Source organism: Corvus kubaryi, unplaced genomic scaffold (assembly GCF_017639235.1).
Source record: "Corvus kubaryi isolate FWS band 111438036 unplaced genomic scaffold, C.kubaryi_AGA036_p1.0 65499, whole genome shotgun sequence".
NCBI classification, from domain to species: domain Eukaryota; kingdom Metazoa; phylum Chordata; class Aves; order Passeriformes; family Corvidae; genus Corvus; species Corvus kubaryi.
This window is the reverse complement of record NW_024582053.1, coordinates 56,326-81,393: the sequence shown is the minus strand read 5'-3', so window position 1 is coordinate 81,393 and position 25,068 is coordinate 56,326. Positions and strand designations below refer to the sequence as shown.

Genomic DNA, 25,068 nt, shown 5'->3' with positions numbered 1-25,068 from the left:
GTTTTATCAGCACTTCCTGCAGCATTTGTTACACATGACGACAGCAGCGATTTGATTCCATTTAGGAGAATACCATATTATGTATGGAAAAGCAATAATTGCTTACCTGTTTGCCAAATACATTCTAGTATGAAAAATATCTAGTGTTGCTCTATGCAGTACCAAGCAGTGTTATTTCTTGTTTACATTTTCTACAGTTAATAGATCCAAAAAGGAAACAATGAAAATAGTTTATTGCCCACTTCACAATTAAATTTCCATTTGTACGGATTTTGAAGTCTACTCTTGAGTAAATGCAGCATCCACATGTAGACTGAAGTTTTAGCCTTAATTTTTGCTTTTCGTATGCCTAATGAAATAGGGGTACAATTCCATGCTTGTCAGAAAAAGCAAAATTTAACTGTGATAAGAGTTGTTCTTGAAGTATTTGTGGGAACTCATTGGAAATAAGGTCCGCAAGATGCCCTGCAGAGAGCTAAGTCAGGTGGTTTGTATTTCCTACCCTTACGCACAACGAGGAATAACACACGGCGTTCTACGTGGCTTCTAGTGAGTGTTAGCAGCGCTTAAACTGTTAATCCTCCTCTTCCTGTGCCTCGGAAGACTGCCCATGTCCGTCTGTTAGGGAAACCTGGCTGTGAGCCTCCCTTGTAATGGAGGTAGTCATCGTTGGACAGGGCTCTAAGTACACCACGTGTGCATTTCATCCGTGTTCTGTGACTTCTAAAAAGTTTCGGTTTTTGTTATGAAAATTAGGCAGCACTAAGGTTTTGCTTCCTGAGCTCTTTACTCAAGCAGAACTTAGTTCTTTTTGTGCCATTCGGACAAGGGGTCCTGCTGTCTGTGGTGCAACCACTTGCATGAGCCAAACAAATGAAGTCAGGATCAACCAAAGTAATGCACTCTGTCATCCCAGTTATTTCAAGTCTCAGAGGTCACTTAATGACCTGGTTTATATGTGAGTTAGCTCCGTGCTACTTTTTTGAGCTTTAATTTGCTAATAGAAATAGTAACATAGTAACATGCTCCTTGTGACTTGCCAATAGCTACAGAAGCACAGCTATATTGGCACCTTTCCGTTTGTATGAGGTTTTTCTGTGATGCTTAGGAATTAATATTTTTCTTGACAGTTGGGGAGCATGTGCTTGCTTTGTCACAGCATTCTTGGTTTTTTATATCTGATCTTAAAATTATTTAAAGCCTCTGATTACTCCCACAGATTCAAAGACCAGTATAATTCCTGTGTTACAGCTTCAGGGAATATGTCCAGCAGTTCATAGTTAGAATTCAGATGTGCTGTGATCTACAGAGGAAATTTCTCATTGAAAATGTAGCGGTTATGAGCTAAAATGGAGTAACTGTTCAGCACTGTATTCAGATGAAATTGAAGAGAACCTGTGAGCTGTACACTGGTATATGATGAAAGTGAATAAGCAGCAGTCCTTGTTCCTTGGTGGCCAGCAGATCCAGTGCTGCTGCTGAGGGCTGGGCCTTTTCTCATCTCCCTGCTGCAAGGCAAAGGAGCTGCATGGGAGGGTTAGAGGGCTGCGTATTTTAAACCCTTCTTCTCTCATTGTGGTAATAGTTTGGAGTGAAGAGTATAAGCTGTGATTGTAATGGTAGCAAACCCCAAAATTAAATACTGTGTAAAAGTGAAACTGATGTATCATTTTCATTAGTTTTGGTATGCCCAGGCAGAATTTCTGGGATTAATTTTGAAAGCTTAATCCAGATGGAAAAGGTTAAATTGAATGCTGAATGAATTTGGTTCCAATTCATTTGTTGCCCTTGCTTGTTCTTTTTCTCAAAAGAATTAGAGATTAAGCAGAGAATTGTGCATACTATCCTTGTTTTCTGCCATCATTTAACTACATGTTGAAGACAACCTTTCAGTTATCTGCTGCAATAAGTAAACAAATGGATCTATTGCCATGCCAGCTCTTGAGTCCTCTGGCCTGAGTATTCATGCAAGCACTTACGTTCTTTCTTCATTTTTCCTCAGGATTTATCTGGATCCATTGACGACTTGCCGACTGGAACTGAAGCAACCCTCAGCTCGGCTGTTAGTGCATCAGGCTCTACAAGCAGCCAAGGGGAGCAGAGCAACCCTGCACAGTCTCCGTTTTCCCCTCATGCTTCTCCACATCTCTCTGGCATCCCTGGGGGTCCATCGCCTTCCCCTGTAGGCTCACCCGTTGGAAGCAACCAGTCAAGATCTGGTCCCATTTCTCCAGCGAGTATTCCAGGTAAGTTGGTTCTAACAAACAAAGTTAAAGCAATTGGTAGGTTTATTAAATACGTAAATAAATACTCCTGTATTTCAAACTAACTTATTTTCTGAGAATCCTACCTTTTCAGGGCCTTTTTCTGAAAAAAATGCATGCTTAGAGCGGGAGTAAATCCCATCTAAACTTCAGCTGTCAAGCCCTCAGAATGCTCAAAATTCTGAGCTTGACTCGCCATAGGTGTTCAATACGTGTCTTTATCACCAAGCAATGTGAATACTTAACTGTAGTTTTTGTGTTTGGTTTTTGTGTCATTAGTCACATACTTCTCTTGATAATTTACAATCCTTTTTTTGTTCTAACTGTGTATTTTTGTTGGGTTTGGCTGTTGAGCTTATATGGTGGTTACAGACCTGCAGGACGAGGCAGAGGTTTTTCAACCCTGTATTGTGACAATGTAATTTTGGACATCAGTAGAGAATATTGTATGAGATATTTCTTAATATTTGCAAAGATTAACAAGTTACTGGGGATTCAGCCCCACCAGTAATAATTGGAATACCAGTGGCATGCTTGCCACTCGCTCTCTTGTGCAATTTAGAGTATGACACACAGTCATTCATGTATATTCAGAAATTTGTGGAAATCTGTTAAGATACCCAGAAGAAAAAAATGGCATACATTAATTTCAGTTCTTACCTTATCCCCACCAATCTGGCATGTTCCTTACTCCAGGGGGTCAGGCAGCAATGTTTATTTAGTATTTCAGGTGAGTTTATTCTCTTCCTGATGCTCAAGTTTTTTTATTATCTTCTGACATTTTGAATACTAGGGGAATTCCTAAGAGTAGGAGAGTGCTGACATTACCCTAGGGATAACATCAGTTGCTGACAAAACCACGGAATAATAAACATGGAGCTCAGTTACAAGAAACAAAAGCAGAGGTGTCTTTTTGTTAGGTGATTTGAGTGTTGCTGTAAACCAAATGCTGGTTAAAATTCAGAGGGTAGCGTGTGTTTCGGTATTTGATACAAAGGTATCTGTGTAAAATGTTTGTGCCTGTTTGTCTGCAGAGGTTAAACTAGATAAGCAAAGGGAAGCAAGCTCAGTGCACACAGGAATGTTGAGTACTAAATGTGGCCTGAGCATGTTGAGCCCTGATGCTGTGTGCATGCCCTGCAGTTATTTCTTCCCTCTCCAGCCGCTCTGACTGGCAGCACAAGCTCAAGTGGAGCAGGAATAGTGGGGCAGAGTATTTGCATTGTATGCAGTGTGGTAGCTTTGTATTTCCAAGATAATTTCCAGTATTTGGTATAGAAATCCATCTCTGTTGTTGAGTGAAGCCAGATAGTCCGCCTGGCTGAAAAAGTAACATTTTGCCACAGTCAGATTCAGGCCAGTAAATGGATTGGCATTTTATCAGCCTGATTGCTGAACAGGGAAAAAATGTTGTGACACTGAAAATAGCTTTATTGTAGCCATGATATGTAAGGATGAGCATAAGAGTGTAGGGGGAGAGTAATAACTTTTATTACCACTTGATCCCCATGGGGTAAAAATAGAAGGGATATGGGCTCAGAGGTCAGGGTCAGAGTCACTTCATCACTTCAGATGAGCCCCAAAAGCTCATTTTTATAACTCACCTAGTGAAAAGCATTGTCTCTACATACAAACTGTACCACCATTTTGCACAGTGGTTTTCTGGTCTGCTGCAGTAACACAAAAGCGGTTCTTTTTCAGGAAGGATTTTTATGAATGGTGCTAAATCAAAATCACCCTCCACTGTTTCCCTGTCACAGACAAGCTTCTGGTCTCTGCAGCTCTTGCTAAAGGTGAATTCCCAGGTGTGAGCTAAGGCAGCACTCTCCTGAGGGCAGCCAGGCAGCTGTGGTAGCATCGCTGCTGCTGCTGCTGCTGCTGCTGCTGCTGCTGCGTTTCTCAAGCTACAAAACGACAGGAGCAATGCTGCTATGTAAAACTCTGTGATAGAGGGATGCTGCTGGGTGCTGGGGCTTTCAAGCCATGTGAATTAGACTGTGCTTTCACCTAAGTGTGTTCCCACCATTGTGCTTCATTACAAGGACTTTGGTAGCTTTTATCATTAGCTGCATTCATGAGACCCTAAGAAAAAGTAACACAGAGCTTGTTTGCATTTCTGTGGCTGTTTGCAGCATTCAGGTTGTAGCCGTTTTTAAACATAGATTGTGTAGTACAGCACCTTGCCTTTAATAATTTTGTTCTCTGCTATTTTCCTCTCTGTTCTCACCCTACCGTTGTTTGTTCTGACCTCATTCCTCTCCTATTACCTCCTGCGATGTTATGCCACAGTTTCTCAATGTGACATAGATTGGCTCTTTCAATCATTCTCTCTCCAGCAAGTCATTGTAAAATGAGCAGCTGTTGTGTTGCTGATAGCTATGGCTGGGGAAAGCCAAAATGTTGCAGGGGGTTCTTGGTGGGAAGACAGTTAAAATAAAGGTGTTGCTTTCCCAGGGTTTACTGGAAGAGAAGCATCCTTTTCCCAATGGCTCCTTCCTTGCAACAAAATTGAAAACTAATTTAACATCAAAAGGGCAGACAAACAAACAGCCCCCTATTAAACCTCCCAAATGGCTGCTTCTCTTCCACTGCCTGTTTAAGCTGTCTCCGCACCCCACCGCAAGCCTGCCACCCCGCATTGCTTTCTGCTGCACGCCACGAATTTCACAGGAACAGCCTGGCACAGGCAGCACTGACATTGGCACGTCCCTAGCTCAGTGGGCATTTCCTTCCTGTGCTCTCTGAAATACTGGATGGATATTTTGTGTGGTAAGTGGCACATGCATATACAGCCTTTGTTTCCATTCGCATTACCAGAATAGACTAGGGAGATTAACTCCTAAGAGCAGAAAAAGCAACTTCGATGGATTTTGTCAGAAAGGTGTTTTCTCTCAAAATGGGAACACTTCCTGTTCAGATGTATGTTCACTACAGGGCTGAAATCCTACTCTTCTATGATTTCTACTGATTCAAAATGACATTATGATTTCCTTTTAAGTAGATCATTATTCTGTTTTGCCAGAAATCCTGATCTCTTTATTTTGTAGCCATCTTTATAATTAGGGTACATGTTATTCCAAGGAATGAGATGTGATGCCCTGCACTGCTTTGGGTCTTGAACTGTGCCTGATTCAACCCTAAACCATTAGTGGAAGCTGACACAGCACATATCAAAATGCACTGTTGTTGCCAGAAGATTTAGAGGCTGTTAATTTCACTTTTCTCTTTTTTTTTTTTTTCCCTGTCCCTCCTGCTCTAACAATTCCAGTTTACTAACAAAGCAAAAATGTAAATAAGCTAAGCTCCCCTTTCTCCCCCCATCCCCAATTTTGATCTCACTGGCCAAAGGCTTTTGTCAGCTCTTTCTCCCTTGCGGTGTAAGCAGCAAAAATTTTTTAATATTAAGAGTTCTGTGAAAGATTGCTGATAGGCCAGGAATCCCTTAACCCATGATGGACAAGCAGATTTTGTACAAGTTAATAGATTCTATTATTTTTAAACCTCTACAGCAATTTTTATCTGTCCAGAAGGGTATGCTGTGCTAATAACGAGTAGCAAATGCTGCCTTTAGAAATATGTAATTTTTTTTTTTTTACATGGATCAGTATTTTGACTTGTGCTTTTATCACGTTCCATGTACTTTCTAAAGAAACAAGCTGATTTTCACTGTGTTAAGCATCAACTACATTGTTTTTATTACGACTGATGCCTTCTTTCACTGAAGAGCTTGGATACAGATGAAGTTACAATTTTCAGGAAGAGATCCATTTGTGGATACTCTGTCTTAGGAGTGTTATTGCCAGACTTTTTAATTTATGCTAACCAGTCAGCATCCTCCCCTGATTAAAAATACCCCAAATTTTTAATTCTGGTAATTCTGTGAACCAATGGATGTGATCCATTCAGTGTTAAACTCTACTGTCTGCAAACCTGGAGGTCTTCCACATCTGTATTGATCAGTTAGCTTGCTTGAATTTCAGGATCCATCAGCATTACAGCCAGCACTCCAGGCAAAAAAAAGGAGCAAGAGGGAAATGGGATACCCAGACAGAACAGTAACAGGAAATCTTGTCTTCGTGTGCATGTTAGTCAATGTGTGTGACTAAAATGCTGCGAGAAGAAAAACATGAGCAGCAGTCTATCATAGTCCAAATGGGCATTGTACTGCAAGACTCTGAATAGGAATGATGCTTCCTTTCATACCTTATAAAAAAGAACCAGTTGAACCAGTTTCCAGAATATACTATAGTAAAACAATAATTTTACTGTAGATTTTGTTTTAAAAAAGAATTTGGAAACATCTTTTCTTTGGGATTGAGCTTTTCTATGTACTTACCCTGTGAACCACCACTATTCGTATGCTACATGGCATGGACCCCTTTTAAATATTATTTGTGGGAGAGAAGACTACATGAAAGTGATAAACACTGTTTAATGTCTTTGTTGGTGACATGGACAGTGGGATCAAGTGCACCCCAGCGAGTTTGCTGATGCCATGCGCCGCAGTCGGCGCACGGAGGGAAGGGGTGGCATCCACAGGGACCTGCACAGACCTGAGGGGTGGGGCTGTGTGAACCTCATGAACTTCAACAAGGCCAAGTGCAAGGTCTGGCACCTGGGTCAGGGCAATCCCAACAGATAGAGACTGGGCAGAGAATGGATTGAGAGAGGCCCTTCCCTGAGGAGAAGGACTTGGGGATTTTGGTGGAGGAGAAGCTCAGCAAGACCCAGCAATGTGCACTTGCAGCCCAAAGAGCCAACCATGATCTGGGCTGCCTCAAAAGCAGTGTGGCCAGCAGGGTCAGGGAGGGGATTCTGCCCCTCTGCTCTCCTCTGGTGAGACCCCACCTGGAGTTCTGCATCCAGCTCTGGGGTGCCCAACACAAGAAGAACCTGGAGTAGGTCCAGAGAAGGACCCTGAAGGTGATGAGAGGGCTGGAGCACCTCTTCTAGAAGATGGCTTGAGAGAGCTGAGGTTGTTCAGCCTGAAGAAGAGAAGGCTTCGGGAGACTTTATGGCAGGCAGCCTTCCAGCACTTACAGGTGGCTTACAGGAGGGCTGGAGAGGAACTGTTTAAACAGACATGTAGTAATAGGTCAAGGGGGAATGGCTTTAAACTGAAAGGAGGTTTAGATTAGATATTGGGAAGAAGTTCTTCGCTGTAAGAGTAGTGAGGCACTGGAACAGGTTGCCCAGAGAATCTGTTGATGCCCCATCCCTAGAAGTGTTCCAGGCCAGGTTGGATGAGGCTTTGAGCAACCTGGTCTAGTGGAAGCTGTCCCTACCCATGACAGGGGGGAGGAGGGTTGGAACTAGATGAACTGTAAGATCCATTCCAACCCAAACAAATCTATGAATGTATGAATTTGTAATACTGTGCTTTTTGTTGAAGTTTTAAATACCCTAAAGTGATTGCAAAACAAGAGGGGATTATATCCTTGTAAAATGGATATGATCCCCCTGTCTGGAAAGATTATTTTAACACATCTATCAATGTTTCCCCCTTGGCTTCTCCGGAGGCAAAAATCTTGCAACAGCTTGTTGCAAGGAAGATGCATGCTGTTCATTGGCATCCAGACCAGAAAAAAGCCAAAACACAAAATGCCATTGACGTAGCTATGTTCTTAATCACTTCTAGTGCACAAAACATCTAATCAGCAGTTTTGCAAATCTAGAATGCTTACAAATGAAATATGTGAATGTTTCACATAATAGTGGTTTAAAACCCTTTCTTTTGAATGGTTTGAACAACACTTAGAGTGTTTCTGTCTTTTCAAAGGATGAAAAAATAAGCAAATTGTAAGGCACTGTAGCTCAAGGCATTGCTTCTAGCATAGGGAGTGTCTAACCTCTGATACCAATTAGAATTCAGACCGGGTCACAACTGATAAATAATCTGTTGTCTCAAGGCTTCATGAAATAACTAAATAGTCTCAATCAAGTTTCATGAGGAGAGCCTATGCTGCAAAAGGCACTATAAAAACTATCATACTTGCAATTTTGCCAGAGATCAGGGAGGTGTCCTTCTCTGCAGAGGTGGTCTTTGCAGAACAGGTGCAGGAGATGAAGTGAGACAGAGGCACGCTGTTCAAGTTCCTCCTGTTAGGTTTTCATGATGACAGAGGGTTTCATATTCCACCAGCATCAACCTGCTGGTTTTTATTGGCTCGAAGTTAAGCATCAGGTAGAGAAACAGTAAATCACCAAAAAAGCATGCCCTGGGTGGTTATTTTTTAGGGTTAGTTTACGTGGTTTAGTTTCAAATGGTTTCACTTGCTTAATATCTGGTGTGTCAGTGTTTACATTTCACAGTCACACATTTCAGTTTTAGTGTTTAATTGCTGTCTTAAGCCTGTGCCAAACACTTCTGCCCTATGGACTGAACATCCTGAAGAGTCCAGTGCTGAGAGTTGTCCAGCACGTCCCACAGATGGCCAGATCAGTGGCGTTTGCATCCCCATAGCTGTGCTCTGCCCCATATCTGGTTTGTCCTCTTTGTTGATTCCTGCCAGGCCTGTTTCTACCATCCTGGCAATGGCTGAGCAGCCAGCATGGCAGGGCATCTGCTGCTGTGGACACTGTGGCAGCACACGTACGTATGACAGGCCACTTCTTGTAGCTCTGTGAGTCACTGGTAGCACCCTGCTGGTACAAATCCATCTAGAGTATGAGGGCTGTTGGAATCCAGTTAACATATTTGCATAATTATGCATGTGCTCTGCTTCACGTAACAAAATTCAAATATACTTAACCACAGCTGCCAAGATTTGACAGGTATGTTTGTTGTTAGTCTTAGGTGTATGTTCTAAGGCCAACCTTGGACAATTACTGTTTACATTTGATCATTAACCTATGCATTTCTTTATAACTTTTTTCTAAAGCCACTTACATTTCTACAAGAAATTTTAAGTGGTGTATATTTGTTTTTGAATGTTTGGGGGGTTTTATTCTGTCATTATTTGGCTACACAAACATAGATTGTCTCTCTTTCTTTGTGTTGGCAAATAGGGCATTAATTTGGGTTTTATCATAAATTAAAAAGTTGTCTCTCACTCCCTTGTCCTTTGCAATACTAAGCAGTGATTGATGAGCAAATGGGAAAAGTCTCTCACGTCTCCATCAGTGTGTTTTTGTTGTTGTTGACAGATGGTTGTTATACCTAAATAAAATAGAGCATAAATGTCATAAGTGGTTTGGTTTCTGTGATGGGATAGGCTGCTGCAGTTTTCAGCTTTTCAGTGGAGTATGTATCACTGCCATGAGAGATATTTAAAGTGGCCTTCATGCTTCATAGTTAGTGTCAGACTTGACTAGACAGATACGTGGTGTGTCCCTCCTTAGAAGAAGGAGTCTGAACAATTGCAAATGTGGCTTGAATTAATTCTGTGCCTCAAAAGAAGAACATTTTCACTACCTCCAGATAATAATTTTTTAAAAAATTAATGAAAAGCAAGATATCTTTTCTCCCCCTTGGAGACAAAATTCATGCAGGTTGAGCTGCAACTTGAAAGATTTGAACAGCCCTTTGACAGCATCACTCTGTAGGTAGATAGGGAAGTCAAATTGCAAAGTGGGTTTTTAGAAAGCAAGCACAAAAGAACAATTCACTCCGTTGGTAAGCTTTTCTGTTTGTTCCCCATCTTCAGATAACAGTGGGCTCAAATTATTGTGATGTGTTGATTGATTACAGCCGTTAAGTTTCTTAGTAATCAGTTTCATCACTTATTCTCAATTCACGCTTGCACCTTTGATTTCTCTTCCACAACAGGGTGATGTGGGTTGTCGTTGACTAATGAAGAACAGAATTGGTTTCGGCGTGAGACAAACGGAATGCCGACACCAATCCCAAAATGCATTAATCTTTAATAATCCACATCTGCATGTTTATAAATGATATAACCAGGAGTCGCTAATGTTAATACTCCCCCTTCCAAACAGAAGCTGACATAGGAGTTGGTGTTTGCAAACTGCATGAGAGGCACGTGGCTGCGCGTGGTGCGTGTGACCTTGCGGAGGGAGCTCGCCAGATGAAAGTTCTCGGTTGATTAAAAATACATGAAGAATTGCTTCGCTTCTGCACCGGTCTTTGGAGCTTATCGTTGTCGGGCAAGATGAAATATGGCATGATAGATCTTGTCTTCTAGGGAGATCAGACCCACCAAATGGTTTTTGGAAGCAGGTTTGCCTCAAGGTGCTTTTATCCTTTGTGCATTCAACTTGCCCTTTCCTCCCTCATTCCTGAGAATTGCTGCGACCAGGGCTGTGTAATATGCAATATAACACAATAGGAAAAGCTAGATTAGCTGAGGGTTTGTTCCTTTTGAGGGTAGTATTAGTGAGAGCACACACATTTTGCTACTAAAATGTTTTTTAATTACAGACAGTGATCTAGTACGAGGAGTAGCAGGCAGGACTAGCTAAATAGTTCATTGCCACATAGCGCTGCTCCAGTTTCCCTGCTTGCTAAACTTGAGAGAGCTGGGAGGAGCAGGGAGAACTCAAACTCCGTCATTGATGGTATTCCAGGTTAGTGCTGCCTGATTCTGAGAAATTGTTAAACTTGCCTGGATCAAGGGAAAAGAGATATGGATAAGAAACAGCAATTTCAGTTCACATTGACCCTTTGTTCTGTATCTTGCATGTTTTCACACTGCAGGTATCTTAAATGAAAATTGATCTGTGGTTTGGTTAGAATTTGGCAATGTTAAAGTTAGGAGTTAACGTTTTTCTTAGGTGGCAAATTTTAGAAGTGTATGTCTGCTACATCTGTTGTGCTTCTCAGGCTCTCAAATGCAGTTGACACAATGAGGAACACCTTAGAGAAAAAAATCTCCTCCTAGTTATAAATGCAGTCTAGAGAATGAGCATTGATAATGAGAAATTCTTCCTTTTGGAACTTGGATTAAATCCCTAAATAGAATTCTGAAGTTTTAAGTTTCAGGTGTGTGGCAGGGTAGGTTTCATTTCTGGAGGGAAGAAATGAGCCAAATATAAGAAAGAAATACTACCCTCTCCTTTGTTAGAGCTTTTAGATATTTAGCACTTGCATCAATTACAATTTTATATTCTGTTTAATTGACATTTTATAAAAAAATTGAGAATGGTTTTTATCTAGCTGAAGTATATGCTTTTTGCATTACATGTAATTACTAGAAACATGTAATGATGTGTCCCAAGTAATTACAGATTACTAAATCCATGCAACCCTTTACAATCTTCTACTTCAGTCTAAATGCAAGCAAAACTACCATTTTTGTGGAAGGATTAAAAGGAGAGAATGAAAATCACAGTACGACTACAGGGTCTGGTTAATTCCCTGAAGAACATAGATGCTTTTTTCCAGTGGCTTGCACAAATTTAAGAAAATATAATTTGCAAAATCTAAAAGCAATTCAGAGGCCCTGTAGAGGTGTGAGAGGAAGCGCTGGCAAGCTGTGGCCACGGCCTCTCCCAACCCCTCTCATCCCAATTCACGCCATCGCTTTAGAGGGACGCAGTGACAGAGTGCAAAACATGTGGAGGGGTGGTTAAACGAGACTTTAGAGGGGGGGAAAAAAGAAATTAAGTCAGTGGCTGAGCTTTGAAGAGGTCTGTCTAGTGCAGAGCAGCAAGCGAGTGGGGAAGAAAGGAGCAAGCACCTCATCTAATCTTTCTTCTGGGGACCCAGGTGGACAAATTGGCAACCCTGTTCACAGCCTCCCCCCCACCCCCTTTGTAGCGTAAGAACTGCTAATCGGATCCATGCTGCTGCAACTGTGGTTAGTTATTAACAGAATAAAAGCAGATTTCTTCAAAAGAACGGGTTGGGGAAAACGGCTCTACAAAATTGCAAGGTTGTTAGAATCTTAAATGCACAGCAGTCGGTTTTTTCCTATTCTGAATTAGGCGATGAATACGGCCTTTCATCTGTCACTGTGCCCATTTCTTCAGAAGGCAGCCAAACATTAGGCTTCTCAAACAAAAAAAAAATAAAATTGTTTGAAAGGAAAAATATTGGGGAACAGGAAGAATAGGAAAACGAGAAGGAGAAATCAGGTTTTGTTTTTATTAATTTGGCCTGGTGAGAGAAATACGAGCTTGCCTGCTCTATTCAGTTCCTGCATGCCAGCCGCTGTGAGCCACCATTTCTGACTGTGGGGATTAGAAAAGATTTAACTGGTTGCTATCCTGGGCTGCACCATTCAGGACTGGCCTCCAACAGAAATATCCTTGGCTGGAAACTCTCTCGAGCTTAATGGAAATAATGTATTAAATGGACGTGGAGTTAGGTGGAGGTGAAAGCAGAAAGAATTTGATTCCCCCAAATGAAACTTCTCATAACTGTAAAGTGAAATTACAGGTCTGGGGTGGATGTTACTGAGGATAGAGAAGCAGTGATCCCTAGATTTAGACTGATTTATGCCTTCATTTATACAAATAATTAAATGATGCATCCTTAATTTTGAGGAGCTCTGCTGCCTTCCTGGTTTGCAGCAGAATTTTGGAATTTGTTGGAAAAGAATAGTCCTCAGCAGACAGGTGCTTGCTGTGACCTACTGGAAAGCCACTCATTATTCGGGTGAGTCGCAGGCTTCTGAAGATTCCCATTGACAGCTTGCTTTGGGCTTGTTTCCAAAATCTCAGGAGAAAGTGCTTCACTTTGGTCCCAACAGAGAGGTGACTTCTGCATGGAGCATGGATGAAACAGACCTGCTTGGCAGTGTCTGCTGCTGCTCTCCCTTCCCCTCCAGAGGAAAAAGATACATATTCTCCAGAGGAAAATATATTTTCTTTCTTGCCCCTTGCCACCAAGACCGTCGTCAGTTCAGGCAGTACTAACAATTATTTCACTTCATACTCCTGAGTATTTGTTACAGTCTTCATACCTTACTCAGAGTTTACACAACCTGGGAATAAAACTTGGATGTCTAATTTTACAGATGCCAGTTTCAGCTACTTAATTCTTTTTTTTTGAAGTCCATAATATAATGAATTATTCTGTAGTAAGGATGACATTTGGATGGTGTTCCATAAGTATTACCTTGGGACTACATGCTGAGTAATGAGGATGAAACAAAATATTGACTAGCTACCTCATCCCGTCAGTGTCGGCTTTGCTTTGAATTAAATGTTGTATCGTGTCAAACAAGTAGCTTCTTTTCATGAAATTAAGATGTTTATGCTATTGCATTTGTGCAGAGAAAAGTCAGAGCTAGGGTTCTCCAGGCCCCTTTGTTCATTGTTGCATTTTTTAATGGAGATCTGAGAGCAATTTAGCACTTAAGTTACAGTGATTTCTCTGAAACTCTGTCACATCCCTGATATGGTGAATGTGACATAGATAGGAAGAAGAAGGTGAGAGTGTAACTTTCGAGAGTTGGTATCTGAGAATTTTACACTTTCATGAGAAGCAAAGTGGGGTTTTTGACTTCTAGTTGATTTTACGTGGATTGTGATAGTCACATATGTTAGGGAATCTGTGTCTTTGAAGCATAATACATTTGTTTTAAGAGGTAATATGGAAAATCAGGGCTAGGCCTGACAACAATCTTGATAACATTTTATGATAAAGAGCATCCATAAATCTGGCTTAAGTTGATAAGCTTCTTGTTTAGAAGCTTGTACAGAAGTTTTGCGCTGCTGCAGTGGAACAAATAAGCTTCTTGCAGTCTCACCTTCAGCGAGCCTCTCAGCCAGCCACCAAAAGCATTCCAAGGCAGGAGGGTTCTAGGTTTGGTCCTAAGTTCCTGGGTCAGGGAGGTGGCAGTTGTCTTGGTAAGCAGGCTGCAGTGGATTACCAGCTTTGCAAGGGGTTATTAGCTGCAGTGTGGTGCTGAGCAGAGCCAGAAGGCTTGGTCTGAGTGTGTTTGACTCTCCATACCCCAGCACAGCCACAGCTGCTCTATCTGAAAGGGTCCTGATGTCTCAGGCCTTTTAAAACATCTGTGCTCAGATTACTGCATAGATAGGAGGAAGGTTTTAATATTTTTGTCTTAATTTGAGAGGATATGCAGACAACCCTTACTTTTTACTTGAATGAATAAGTAATTTTAAAAATACTGTTGATACAATAGGAAGCCTGGCTACAATGCATAAATTAAGGAAGAAAATAATCTTTTTTCTTAAGGGGTCATAGGCTTGATAAGATGAAACACATGACCAGTTTCCCTTTATGCTACCCACAGAAAAATTTCTTTCCTTTGAGTCATTTGCACCTCACTTCCAATTTCCTGAAAAGCTCATTTGAAACACTCCCATATAGAAGCCTACTTATGTTCTTTCATTTCTGATGTAGGGATCCAAGACCCAGAATGTCTCTTCTGGTCTGTGAGCCTTTATTGTAACACTGACTGTGTGATGAGTATCCTGTTATTTTATCAGATCTCATCTTAATCACTAGATTTTCAGGACCTCATTATTCCTAAAACAAAGTTGTTTCAAATTCCAGTAATGGTTTGATTATCCTCCTAAACATCATCATGCTCTTTTCCCTCCCTGATATTTAGCCTCAAATATGTTTTTAGAAAGAAGTTACAAAATTCTCGCTCTAGATTTTGCCGTAAAATAATACTCACACTTTCAGCCTCCTGTCATTTCATGCTGGTTAGCATCGTGGCACCATTCCAGTTTGCATTAGGCTTTCTGGGTTTGTCCTTATGAAGGCTCTCCAGTGACACATCAGCAGTGATGTTGTGTTGCCTTACCTCTACTGTAAACAATCCTGATTTATCCTAGTGATAAATTTGTTTCTTTGAGTGCCACATCACATGGTTAGTTATACCTGTTTGTAGGCTATAACCATTTTAGGTCAACAGATATGGTCAGATTTTTCCTTCCTTTTCTTCTCCCATGACTACCTGATAATCTACAGCTCTTCAGTTATAAAAGGCCTGGTTCTGATCCATGAATATAAATGTTTGCATTTTTAATAATCCAGGCCAAAAGGTGGTACCAAGGGTTTCTTAGGTAGTATTTTGATCATCTTTTGTATTGACTAATATTCCCTACTTTCCCTAATGACATTGATCACAATGTCATTAATCCAGTCATAGCTCTCAATTCCTAAATTAGTTTGGGAATTGTCCCAAAGACAACCCACAAGATCTGTGACTTCTGCCTTTCCTTTAAACTAGTGTTCCATTTTCAACACAGGCTGTGATCAGTCCCCCACCCTTCAGTTCCTCATGCATCTTAAAATTCCTGTGCTTATATCCCTCCTTCCCCCTTTAACTAGTTATTTCCCAGAGGGAACCTGTTATCACCAAAGTGTTTTCTTGATTCAGTTGTTCAGGCGTAATTCTGTGAGGTATTGTCCAGCTGGTACAGGGTGTCTCAGTCAAGCATCCTCCAGTATCATTACAGTGATGGGAGCAGAGAGCCCTCAGCATGTTTCAAAACATTGCTGATGTGGACTGTAAGGACCCCTCCTCAGCAGGATACCAAAGGTCTGCTCTTGCTTGCTATGTTGGCCCTCAGGAATTTACTTTTTACAGTTTTAACTGCATGGCTGTAGCCCTAATGCAGTCGCTATTTAGTATTTTCTCAGTCCATCTTTTCCAAAGGTAGCATGCAGTCTCTCCTGACTCCATTTGAAGTGAAGATTTTCCAAGTGCAAAAATTTAAAAGCGTTCGACATAATTTAAGAAATAGAAACCCCGCTTACAAGCATGCGTTTTTTAATTCCCTTACCTCTTCATCTGACTCCTTTTTTATTTTAAATAGCAGATACTATATTAGGTAGACTGCTGGTTTTGGTAGTTTTAACAATTAATTTTACTAGATAGCTATATAACTTTGAATAGCATTTTGCTCCTCTGTTAAATATAGGGGAAAGAACTAGTGTGGCAGCTTCTATCCCTTTAACATGCATTATTGCATTTTCTGTGGTTTTGCATAATAGAAGTATTGTGAAACATCTGTAGTATTCATTTTGCATACATTTTGGCAGGTGGAGTATCTCACCAATGTGGCAACAATGGTATACAAAACATGGGAAAAGGTCATCCCTGTTTAAACTTCCTTCTGTGTGTCACTGGGTCAAAGGAGGCAGTAGTCTGTCAGTGAAAAAGAAATTACTGGATTTTTTTTCTCTCTCTTAAATAGCTGTAGAATTTATGTTAAAAACGAAAAAGGGTTGTTTTTCTTTTGTAGACATTTTCCTTCCCTAATAAAATACAAAAGTCTGTTCATGTATTATTTAAAGTGTCTTCCAAGAAACACAAATGCAATACTGTTTGAAAGAGAGAAGGATTACTGTCATTTAAAGGAAAGAAATGGAAAATCTTTAAGGTCATTTCTTTTCATGACAAAGAAACTTAGAAAGCATGGCAGACAGGATCTTCAAAGGTTTTAAAGTCCTGTCATCAGCTCCCAATCAATAGGAGCTAGATACCCAAATTAAGAGTTCAGTTCAAGTCTTCAAAGGTATTTGGGTGCTTAACCTCCTTTTACCTTTCACATCACTTCTAAGAATAAAATGGCAGCTCGATTGAAAACATTTTGATGCAGTACCTTCATGTCCAGCACCTGGATAATCTGTAGCACCCCCTGATAATTAGCGTGCTGGATACTTCTCTTGTAAGTTTGTTACTTGCTAGAATATGTGTAGAGTTGGTCGTGTTTATGAAATGTTATGAAATTTTACTTTGAAGTTGGTTTAATAAGGAAAAAATAGAAGTACACTGACAAAATAGCACTAGTGTTTGCAGAGGCTGATAATTTCAGTGAATCTGCAAAACTCCTGAGTCTGTATTGACTGAGGATGCAGATGAAACTGATTTCTTTGTACAAGTTGTACAGGTACTGTTCTAGGCTTTTACTTTCACTGTCTGTGCTTGCACATTTGCCTGTACAGGATAAGGATCCAGCCAGATAACTGATGTTACTGTCAATGTAAAAAACCAGACACCATGTATAATATGCAAAATATGTTGCCTATCATAGATACTCTGTGCACTATAGCTTCTCTCAAAGTTGCCAAGCGTCCACCTAAAGGAGGGATCCTGCTGAGAGCTATGCGGTGCAGTCAGGAGCAGCCCTGCCTTTATTATTTATTTTTTTTAAGTGTTTGTAGAAATCTTAGATGGTTCCCATATACTTGAAGTGCTCTGTCTGATAGTGGTGCCTGGGGCATACACGGTGGAAGTGGCAGTGCTCTGTGTTAACATGGAAATGCTGTTTGTTTACAGTCTTGAGTCACTGAATCCTTCCTGTCAAGCCGAAAGCTTTCATTATAATGCAGGCACTTACCATCTCCACAGCCTGCTCTTGAGTGACATCAAAACATAAGCTGGAATTTGTCATTATTATTGTCATATGCCTCAGAGTTCGTGAATGGGCCATGGAACCCAAAGCCTTGGGCGCTGAGTGGCACGTTTGGTCTTTTGGAGGAGCAATTCTGCCTCTAGTCCAGCATTTGCATCTCTGAGACAGTTGTCACAGCTGCTCCTAGTAATGTTGACTGTCCTGTTTTTAGTGCAAAAGCACCTCATCTGAATAGCTAGGCAGTGGTTACACTCCACATTTTATAGATTTTCTCTTTATTCTGTATCAGTCTGGCCTTTCTTCAGAGTTGGTGCTGAGAGCCGGTGGCTTTGGGGATGGGAAGTGGATGGGGCAGAGCAGACACATTTGCTTTCCTGCATTTGTATCCAACTCCGGGCCCTTGGTCGCTCTAAAGGGCAGCCCCTACTGCCCCGCTGTCAGCCCGGCTCCCAGTGCCAGGACCGTCCGCAGGATTCTTGCTCCTGCCACTGCAGAAGGGCAGCTGCTGAGCAGGAGAAAATGAGTCTCAGCAGGCACAAATCTATTGCCTGTGTTTTTATTCTGTCCATTTCTTTCAAATGGAAAACAATCCGAACAGTTTTTGAGGATGAGGGATATAAACCTGTCTGCTGCTATTTATACTGTGCTCGTCACTGCAAGTGTCTAAATGCTTAAAGTGTATTTGCTGCCTAACCTGAGGTGGTCTTCAAGCCTCTTGGGCTGTCACAAGCAGGCATGTCTCAGACCAAGAGCAAAGAGGAATCCTAGGGGATGTCCAGGCCTCATTCTTCCTCCTGCTTGGGCTGTGGCAGGTTGACTTAAGCACAAGGCTTCGGGGCATTGGGAGGCTGGTAAGATGAACCTCCCTTGTTGACACGGTGTTGAATGGTGACCCAGAGGAGTGACTTGCATCAGTGCAATAAGCACTTGCCTTATTATCTATTAACATTGCAAGGGAACATTTTGTGTTCTGAGCCTCACAGCACTGGGAGTGTTGTTCTTGTTTGGGTGGGTAGACAGCAGTGGATGTCTTTTGAACAAGGTCATAAAAATGGATGTGTCTGTTCGGGCTAGTTATTTTAGTTATTTTAATAAATAACTTCCCTTTGCTTTTATTTGAATAAGATACCCCTTTTCTGTCTGCTCTCTTTCAAACATTCACTTTCACCATGTGTGCCTACATGTTATTCTTTATTCCCATATTCTACATGGACATTCAAACAATATTAAAACCACTGATTCATTGAAATACTTTTTAAACTGTTGTTGTTAGTAATTTTTGTATTGACCGAAATTTTCATTGGTAATATTGTTGGCAGCAGTCCATGTCTGCCTGGCTGGAGGCCAGTTTAAGCTCGGCAGGATGAGCCCTATTGTTCAGCAGACTTGGATTTTGTTAAACTCTCTAACAGAAATATGTGTCAGGAGATTTGCAGCTATAAATTGGATCATGTTGGTGAGGTTGGGAACTCGCTCAGTGCGAAATTGAACATTTCGCCATGCCTGTTGCTAAATGTGTTTGTGCATGTTTCCTCCATGGGTTTCAAAAAATAAAAGAAAAAAAAAAGAAAAAGGTATGAAAAAAGCTAGACCTGTTGAGCTCTGTCTTTACCTTATACAGCTGGTACTTTCTTTGATGTTGGTGGTTGAAAAATGCAGCAATGCTTGGTTTTGTGCATTGAAATGCTAAAAGCAAGTCTGTTATCCCTTTTTTCTCTGTGTGTTACAGGCAGTCAGATGCCACCACAGCCTCCTGGCAGCCAGTCAGAATCCGGCTCCCACCCTGCCTTGAGCCAGTCACCAATGCCACAGGACCGAGGTTTGTTAGGTGTTGGGGCTTTCTCAGTTGGTGCCAAATGCAGCCTTCATTTTAAGTTGCACATTAGCAATGTGAGATTTCCTGGTATTTCTTTTCTTTTCCCAGGGAAAATAATGACAGTCTTCATTGTAAAAGGCTTGGGGGGTTTCCGTCTCCGGGGAAAGAGCAGTTGAATAGCAGGTTTTACCAAACTATAATAGAAAACAAGGTTTTCTCAAAATACAGTGAATGCCCAGGGTATAAAGGCAGTTTCTGTAAATACTTGAGTCATGTCCTGGACAGTACAACTCTTTGTTGTCTATCTTGGAATTAAGATGTAGAGAAAGAGTGCTAACTATGAGCGGTTTTGCCACTATTCTTAGAATTGTCATTTCTAATATCTTTGCATGGACACAATAGTTCTCTAGCCCGTTCTAGGATAAAAATATCTTTAAATATAAAGGGAAATCAAATATTTAGGTCAAATGGTTCAAACATTTGGAAATCTTGCCATGGAAAACCTTGCAGGCAACAGCACTGTTCTAAAAGGGTGCTCCCTACCATGTGCTCACAAAAATAAACAGAGCATTTTCAAATTAAAGTTACCTTTTATAAACTTTAAGCCCTTTTTCCATTCACCTCTTTTCTCCCTAGCTCATGGAAGATAGTTGTCGCAGCTTTGTTGCACGGCCATACGTGCGATCAACTGCTGTAAACTGGGCATCCTGTCCATGCAGTGGTTAACATGTGCCAGTGACAGGCTTGCAAAACAGACACATGATAACTGTGATAAACATGGAGTTATTTATGAAATGCCCCTCCTAAAATTGCTTCCAGAAATATCCCAAGTAGCACCATATGGGGATACCATAAATACTAGAAGTTTTCTCACAGTGAAACAAGTTGAACTCACAGAATGACAAATTTCTGGGATAGCATCCAGGAGGAGCTAAGAGGACTCACAAAGAAGAGCAGAGAGTCTTAATTTTTGCTATTTTTCTGGGTTGAATGTCCCCTCGTCCAGGAATGCTGATTAATGAGAACATGAAATACAGAATTCCATGCTCATTTGTTTTGTTTCCTTTTCAGTCATTCTTTATACTCAGTTGTTAGTGCAGGGACTTATTTTCCCATTAAAAAAAATCAGAAAAATGTACATGTTTGGGGAAAAAAGAATGCTCTCAGTACCCAATACAAATATATGATGCTTTCTGGGATAGAAACGTCACAAGGCAGCAAGAATGGATCGGATGGAGGCTTTGAAGACTCAAACATCTCAGAAAGATGTGTGCATTTCCTAACACAACTGGGTCTTGGCATAAAATGTTACACTGCCCAGTAATAATTTTTTCTGCAGTGTGTGTTCCTCACCTGGCTTTGGGGGACAAGTTAGGCCTGACAGAGCTGGAAAGGTCGAACCTGTTCTGCTTCAGAGCAAAACTGTGGTTCATTGTATGGTCAGGAGAGGTGGACACCTGAATACCTATTCAGAAGTAAAACAGAAGACAGCTGCCATAATTGGGAAGTCAAACAAGTAAGTAAGTAACAGTGAGAGAAATAAAATTTACAGATTGATTTAGTTTGTTTTTTCCTCTTTGCAGTGAGAATTGTGGGTATATTCTTAGAGAAAATGTGTTCAGGAATGTTACAGGTTTTGCACACCTCATATACAAAATCTGGTGTAATATGCATGATCCTTGTGACCCAGCTTGTACAAGAAGTCCATTTGTTTCATGCAGGAGATTCAAAATTTGTAACTAGCTAGGTCATATTGATTTTGCAGAACACGTTCCCCAAAGCTTCTCTAAAGTCTGTGCTGTACGCATAAACATGCGTGCATTCCCTTTTGTGCCCTGCCATTGATTAGAGGCTCCTTTGAAATGGAAAACTTCACCTTTTAAAAAGGCTGTTACATTAGTTGGTTCCTTTGCTTGCTTGAACTGGTTTCAACAGAACTTGAAGAAAGGAAGGAGGGGGAATGATGGGGACTCAAAGGGAAGGTGCTTGTCATTTACTGATAAAAACCTGAGCAGAAAATCGTTGCTGCTAAGGACACCTGATCCTTGGGCATCTGTTACAGTAATTTAAACTCTCAGCTTACTGATACACTTTCTCCAAAAAAAAAAAGAGAAAAAAAAAGGAAAATGAAAACAAAACACCCAGAGACACTCCATAGGATAAGGTAAAGTTGTTTGTTTTCACACTTAGTATAGCATTTCTTTCCTTGTTTAGAGAGAAAATTGGGTGGACAAAAGACTGCTAGTCATTGCTTGAGCAGAATCTTCTGCTCTCAATACTTGAAAAAAATGTTATTTACCAGCTATCATGAAGATTGACCGATGGGTGGGGTCTGAGCTGCAGCACTTTTGGATGCTAAACCACTACCTTGAACCATTAAGTTTACACTTATTTTATTGTCAAAGTGTTTGATTATATTTTACCTGCTTTCCATGGTTACTCAACACCCATTTGGAATCTTTATGTTTGCCTGCCTAAGACTGTGCATCACCAGTCATACCATGCAGCATGAAGCAATGACCACGTTTTTAGATGTACATTCTGTGTGTGAAAGTAGGGGAGTAGTAATGTAGTGCATATACACAGTAATAGGAATTTCTTGGGGGATTGAATTTTTTTTTGTTCTCCTCAGCCTTCTTTTTATACAGCTTACTTCATACTTTCTGTAATGAGCATTAAAATGCTTACTTTTTAAAAATAATTTTTTCGTGTCCTGCTCAAGCTGTAGAACATTTGAACCTGCTCAGTGTAAATGTAGCCTGCTATTCTAGGCACTTTTATTCTTGTCCCACAACTGATAACTGGCCACTGTTGTTTGATGCCCAATCAGTGAAGTAGTTTTAGTTCTACCAACACACATTGTCTACCTAGGAAACAAGAAATTGCATTTATATTATGTACATAACCTATTTCTTAGCTCACATGACTTTGAAAGCACTGGGACTTGAAGTAAGTCCCATACATCTTAAAGCACTGTTGGAGCCGGCCAGCTGCGGAGACAGACTGGTGTCAGAAGTCTTTTGGAGAAGCGAGAGTGTGTTTAGCCACTGTTGAATCCCAACAATTACCATTACTTGGGGCTACCATAATGACAGTGTAGTCATGACTAATTGAGGTAGTCATCGAAAGTTGCTGTGTTTTTGGGGGGAGGGTGCACGTTTTGCTCTCCGTTTCTGATAGACTTACGCCAGACTTTCATTTATATGATCAAAAGTAGGGGTTTGATATTTTGTGTTTATTGAAGTCAAAGCTCTTTATAGACTTTTGTGGCATCAGCCCCAGAGGTAGGGCGGCAGTAATACCTCAGCTGTCATAATCATTTGGCAAATACTTGAGGTACACAGCCGCTTGGGTTCCCTGTGTTCAGCTGTATCTACTTATTTGTTTGGGTTTTGGAAGCTGTACTTTGAGGATGTACTTAGTAGCCAGAATAGTGAGTTAGAAGTTATTTCTAGGGATCAAATAGAAGCCCGGCACATCCCAATTGACCCCCTAATTTAGTTTCCTGAAGCTGCAGCCTGAAAAAGAAACCTTCGTCCTGGCCATTAGCTTATACTCCCATTCTTACTTTTGTAAACTAATGAAGATTTCTGTTTGCTTCTATGAACACTCACCTCTGCAAGCACTATTAGGAGAATATGTGTCACAATGATGTTGAAATAGGCACTTTTACCCCTGCAGGAATGAATGGTTCCTTATGTAATTTTGAAAAAGCTTAGAAAACTTACTTGCTTTTAAATAGTATTTTCATGCTTAAGCAGTTGGGTATGTAGATGTCAGGTTTCAGTCTTATATTAAAATAATGAATTGGGAGCTCCTGAAAACCATTGAATTTAATGAAAACAGTTAATGACTTCACATTATTACTCTAGCAAGCACTCTCATAATGGGGATACTTAAAGAAACCTTATTTATTAGTGCAAATGTATATGGGTCAGAATTAATTTTTAAAAAATCTTTAATTGTTTTCCCCTTATAATTTTCACAGCGGTACATAGTTAAATATTCATGATAATGCTGATGATATGCTAAAGGTCTGAAATAGATCTGGAGTCTCAAAATCAACACAGGTTATTTAACCCTTTTCATCTAATGCACCATTGGGGACTTGCTGAGTGAAATCCCAGAGCACTGGAATAATTAGAAGATAGTAATGAGGATTTAATTAGTCCTTGAGATATGCTGAAATAGGACCACTGAGAACTTTTCTTTTTGGACATGGATTGCAAGCAGAATTGATGCCGTTGCAGCTGCTGTGATGTGCTGGAAAATGTATTCCATTGCTGGAGGCAGTTTCATGGCAGCATTCTGTGCCTGTCAGATCTATGTGGACAGTGCCTGGAGTAAGCACCTCCGAAATTGTTGAATAGAAGTTGCTGCCTTCTCCATCACCTTCTCCTAGTACCGTTTCATTTTTTTCTTTTTTATGTCATTCTTTCTGTTGTACCTTTATTTCATTCCATGTTGACATCCAGCTTTTGAGGAGTGTTGTACAGTTGTGTGCTCTATTAAAAACATGTCACAGACAGGGACAAGGAGTAAGAAACTGCACGCTCTTAATAGTACAGGTGTTAGACTAAGCAAAGTTTGGATCTTTCTGACACTACTGCTTGTAAGGTTTATCCTCAGATCTTGTCCTTATTTAGTATTAGATCTTCACAAAAGTGATATTTATCAGTAGCTGCAATGTAGTAAATTTAAATAGCTTTTTTGGCAGTCAAGATGTTATCCAGTAAGAGGTTGTAACAGATGGGATGTGATCAGGCATTTTGATGTTCTCTTTGTGCTTCCCTACAAACACTAAGTAGTAGCAACTGAATTCATGTAACTAAAATTTCCTAATTTACCCATTAGATTTCATACAGGTATTTTTCTCCCCTTTAACTGTTTTCTGGGCATACTTATTTATACACAGTCATCACATAAATTCCACTGTCATGCATTTTCTTCTAACAAAATATAAATGTTTTTGCTTGTGTGGAAGACACAGAATACCAATCAGGTGTTTTGCACCTACAATTCCTGATCAGATTTATGGCTTAATACTGACATTTGATGGTAGAGATTCTTTCCCCTGAAATCTATTTTCTTCTTAAAAAGAGAATCCAGAAGGAAGAAAATAGATCAAAGAATTCTTACTGCAAGAAAAAAGATACTGTAGTTTGCTTTTATATCTTAAAAAGACTTTTTCCCTGAGAATACGTTTTTTGCTCTCATTTGGGGATTTGGGATCTATTCAGAGCACTGAGGAGCTAGAGAATAAAACGATTCTTGTCATTAACATTCTTCTGCTTGCCATGTTAACGATGACACCACTTAAGGTTAAATCAGACTTGGTAATAAGTTTACTTGATGTAGACTGAAGTGTTTCAGGCTCTTAAAGAAAGATGCTTGAGACATGCATAGAGTGCAAAGCCACAGGTATGTTTGAGTGCCTCTTCTGCACACAGCGTTCTCCAAGTGGGTCAGTGAGCTCTGTCTGGTATGCAGGAACATTGCCAGGCTGGGAGGAAATCTTCATGCCTGGAAAACTGGGGTTAGAGGAATTGTGCCCTCAATAAGCAGAAAAAGTGCATCGCGTAAGGAGGAAAAGCAGGTTTTAGTTAAAACTGTCACACTAACTCTGTAAAACATCCTTTTTTTATCTCAAGTCACTTGATGAAGTAGGAACATTATGCATAGGAGTACACGGAGCAGGGTCTGTGTGTGAAGGCAGAGCCATGCAGTAGAGCCAGGCACTAAGCT

The 25,068-nt window shown here is 40.6% G+C and overlaps 1 protein-coding gene across 5 annotated transcripts in view; it reads left to right on the top strand.

The window, feature by feature from the left end:
- Window positions 1-25,068, top strand: part of LOC121673552 (AT-rich interactive domain-containing protein 1B-like) — a 206,718-nt gene that overhangs the window by 126,472 nt on the left and 55,178 nt on the right. For 4 of the 5 annotated variants that reach the window (XM_042046924.1, XM_042046923.1, XM_042046927.1 and 1 more), the window contains 2 exons: window positions 2,003-2,246; window positions 19,237-19,326. In XM_042046924.1, the coding sequence (XP_041902858.1) occupies window positions 2,003-2,246; window positions 19,237-19,326 (334 nt within the window). The remainder of the gene's footprint in view (window positions 1-2,002; window positions 2,247-19,236; window positions 19,327-25,068) is intronic. The other variant, XM_042046925.1, reaches the window with a different exon arrangement.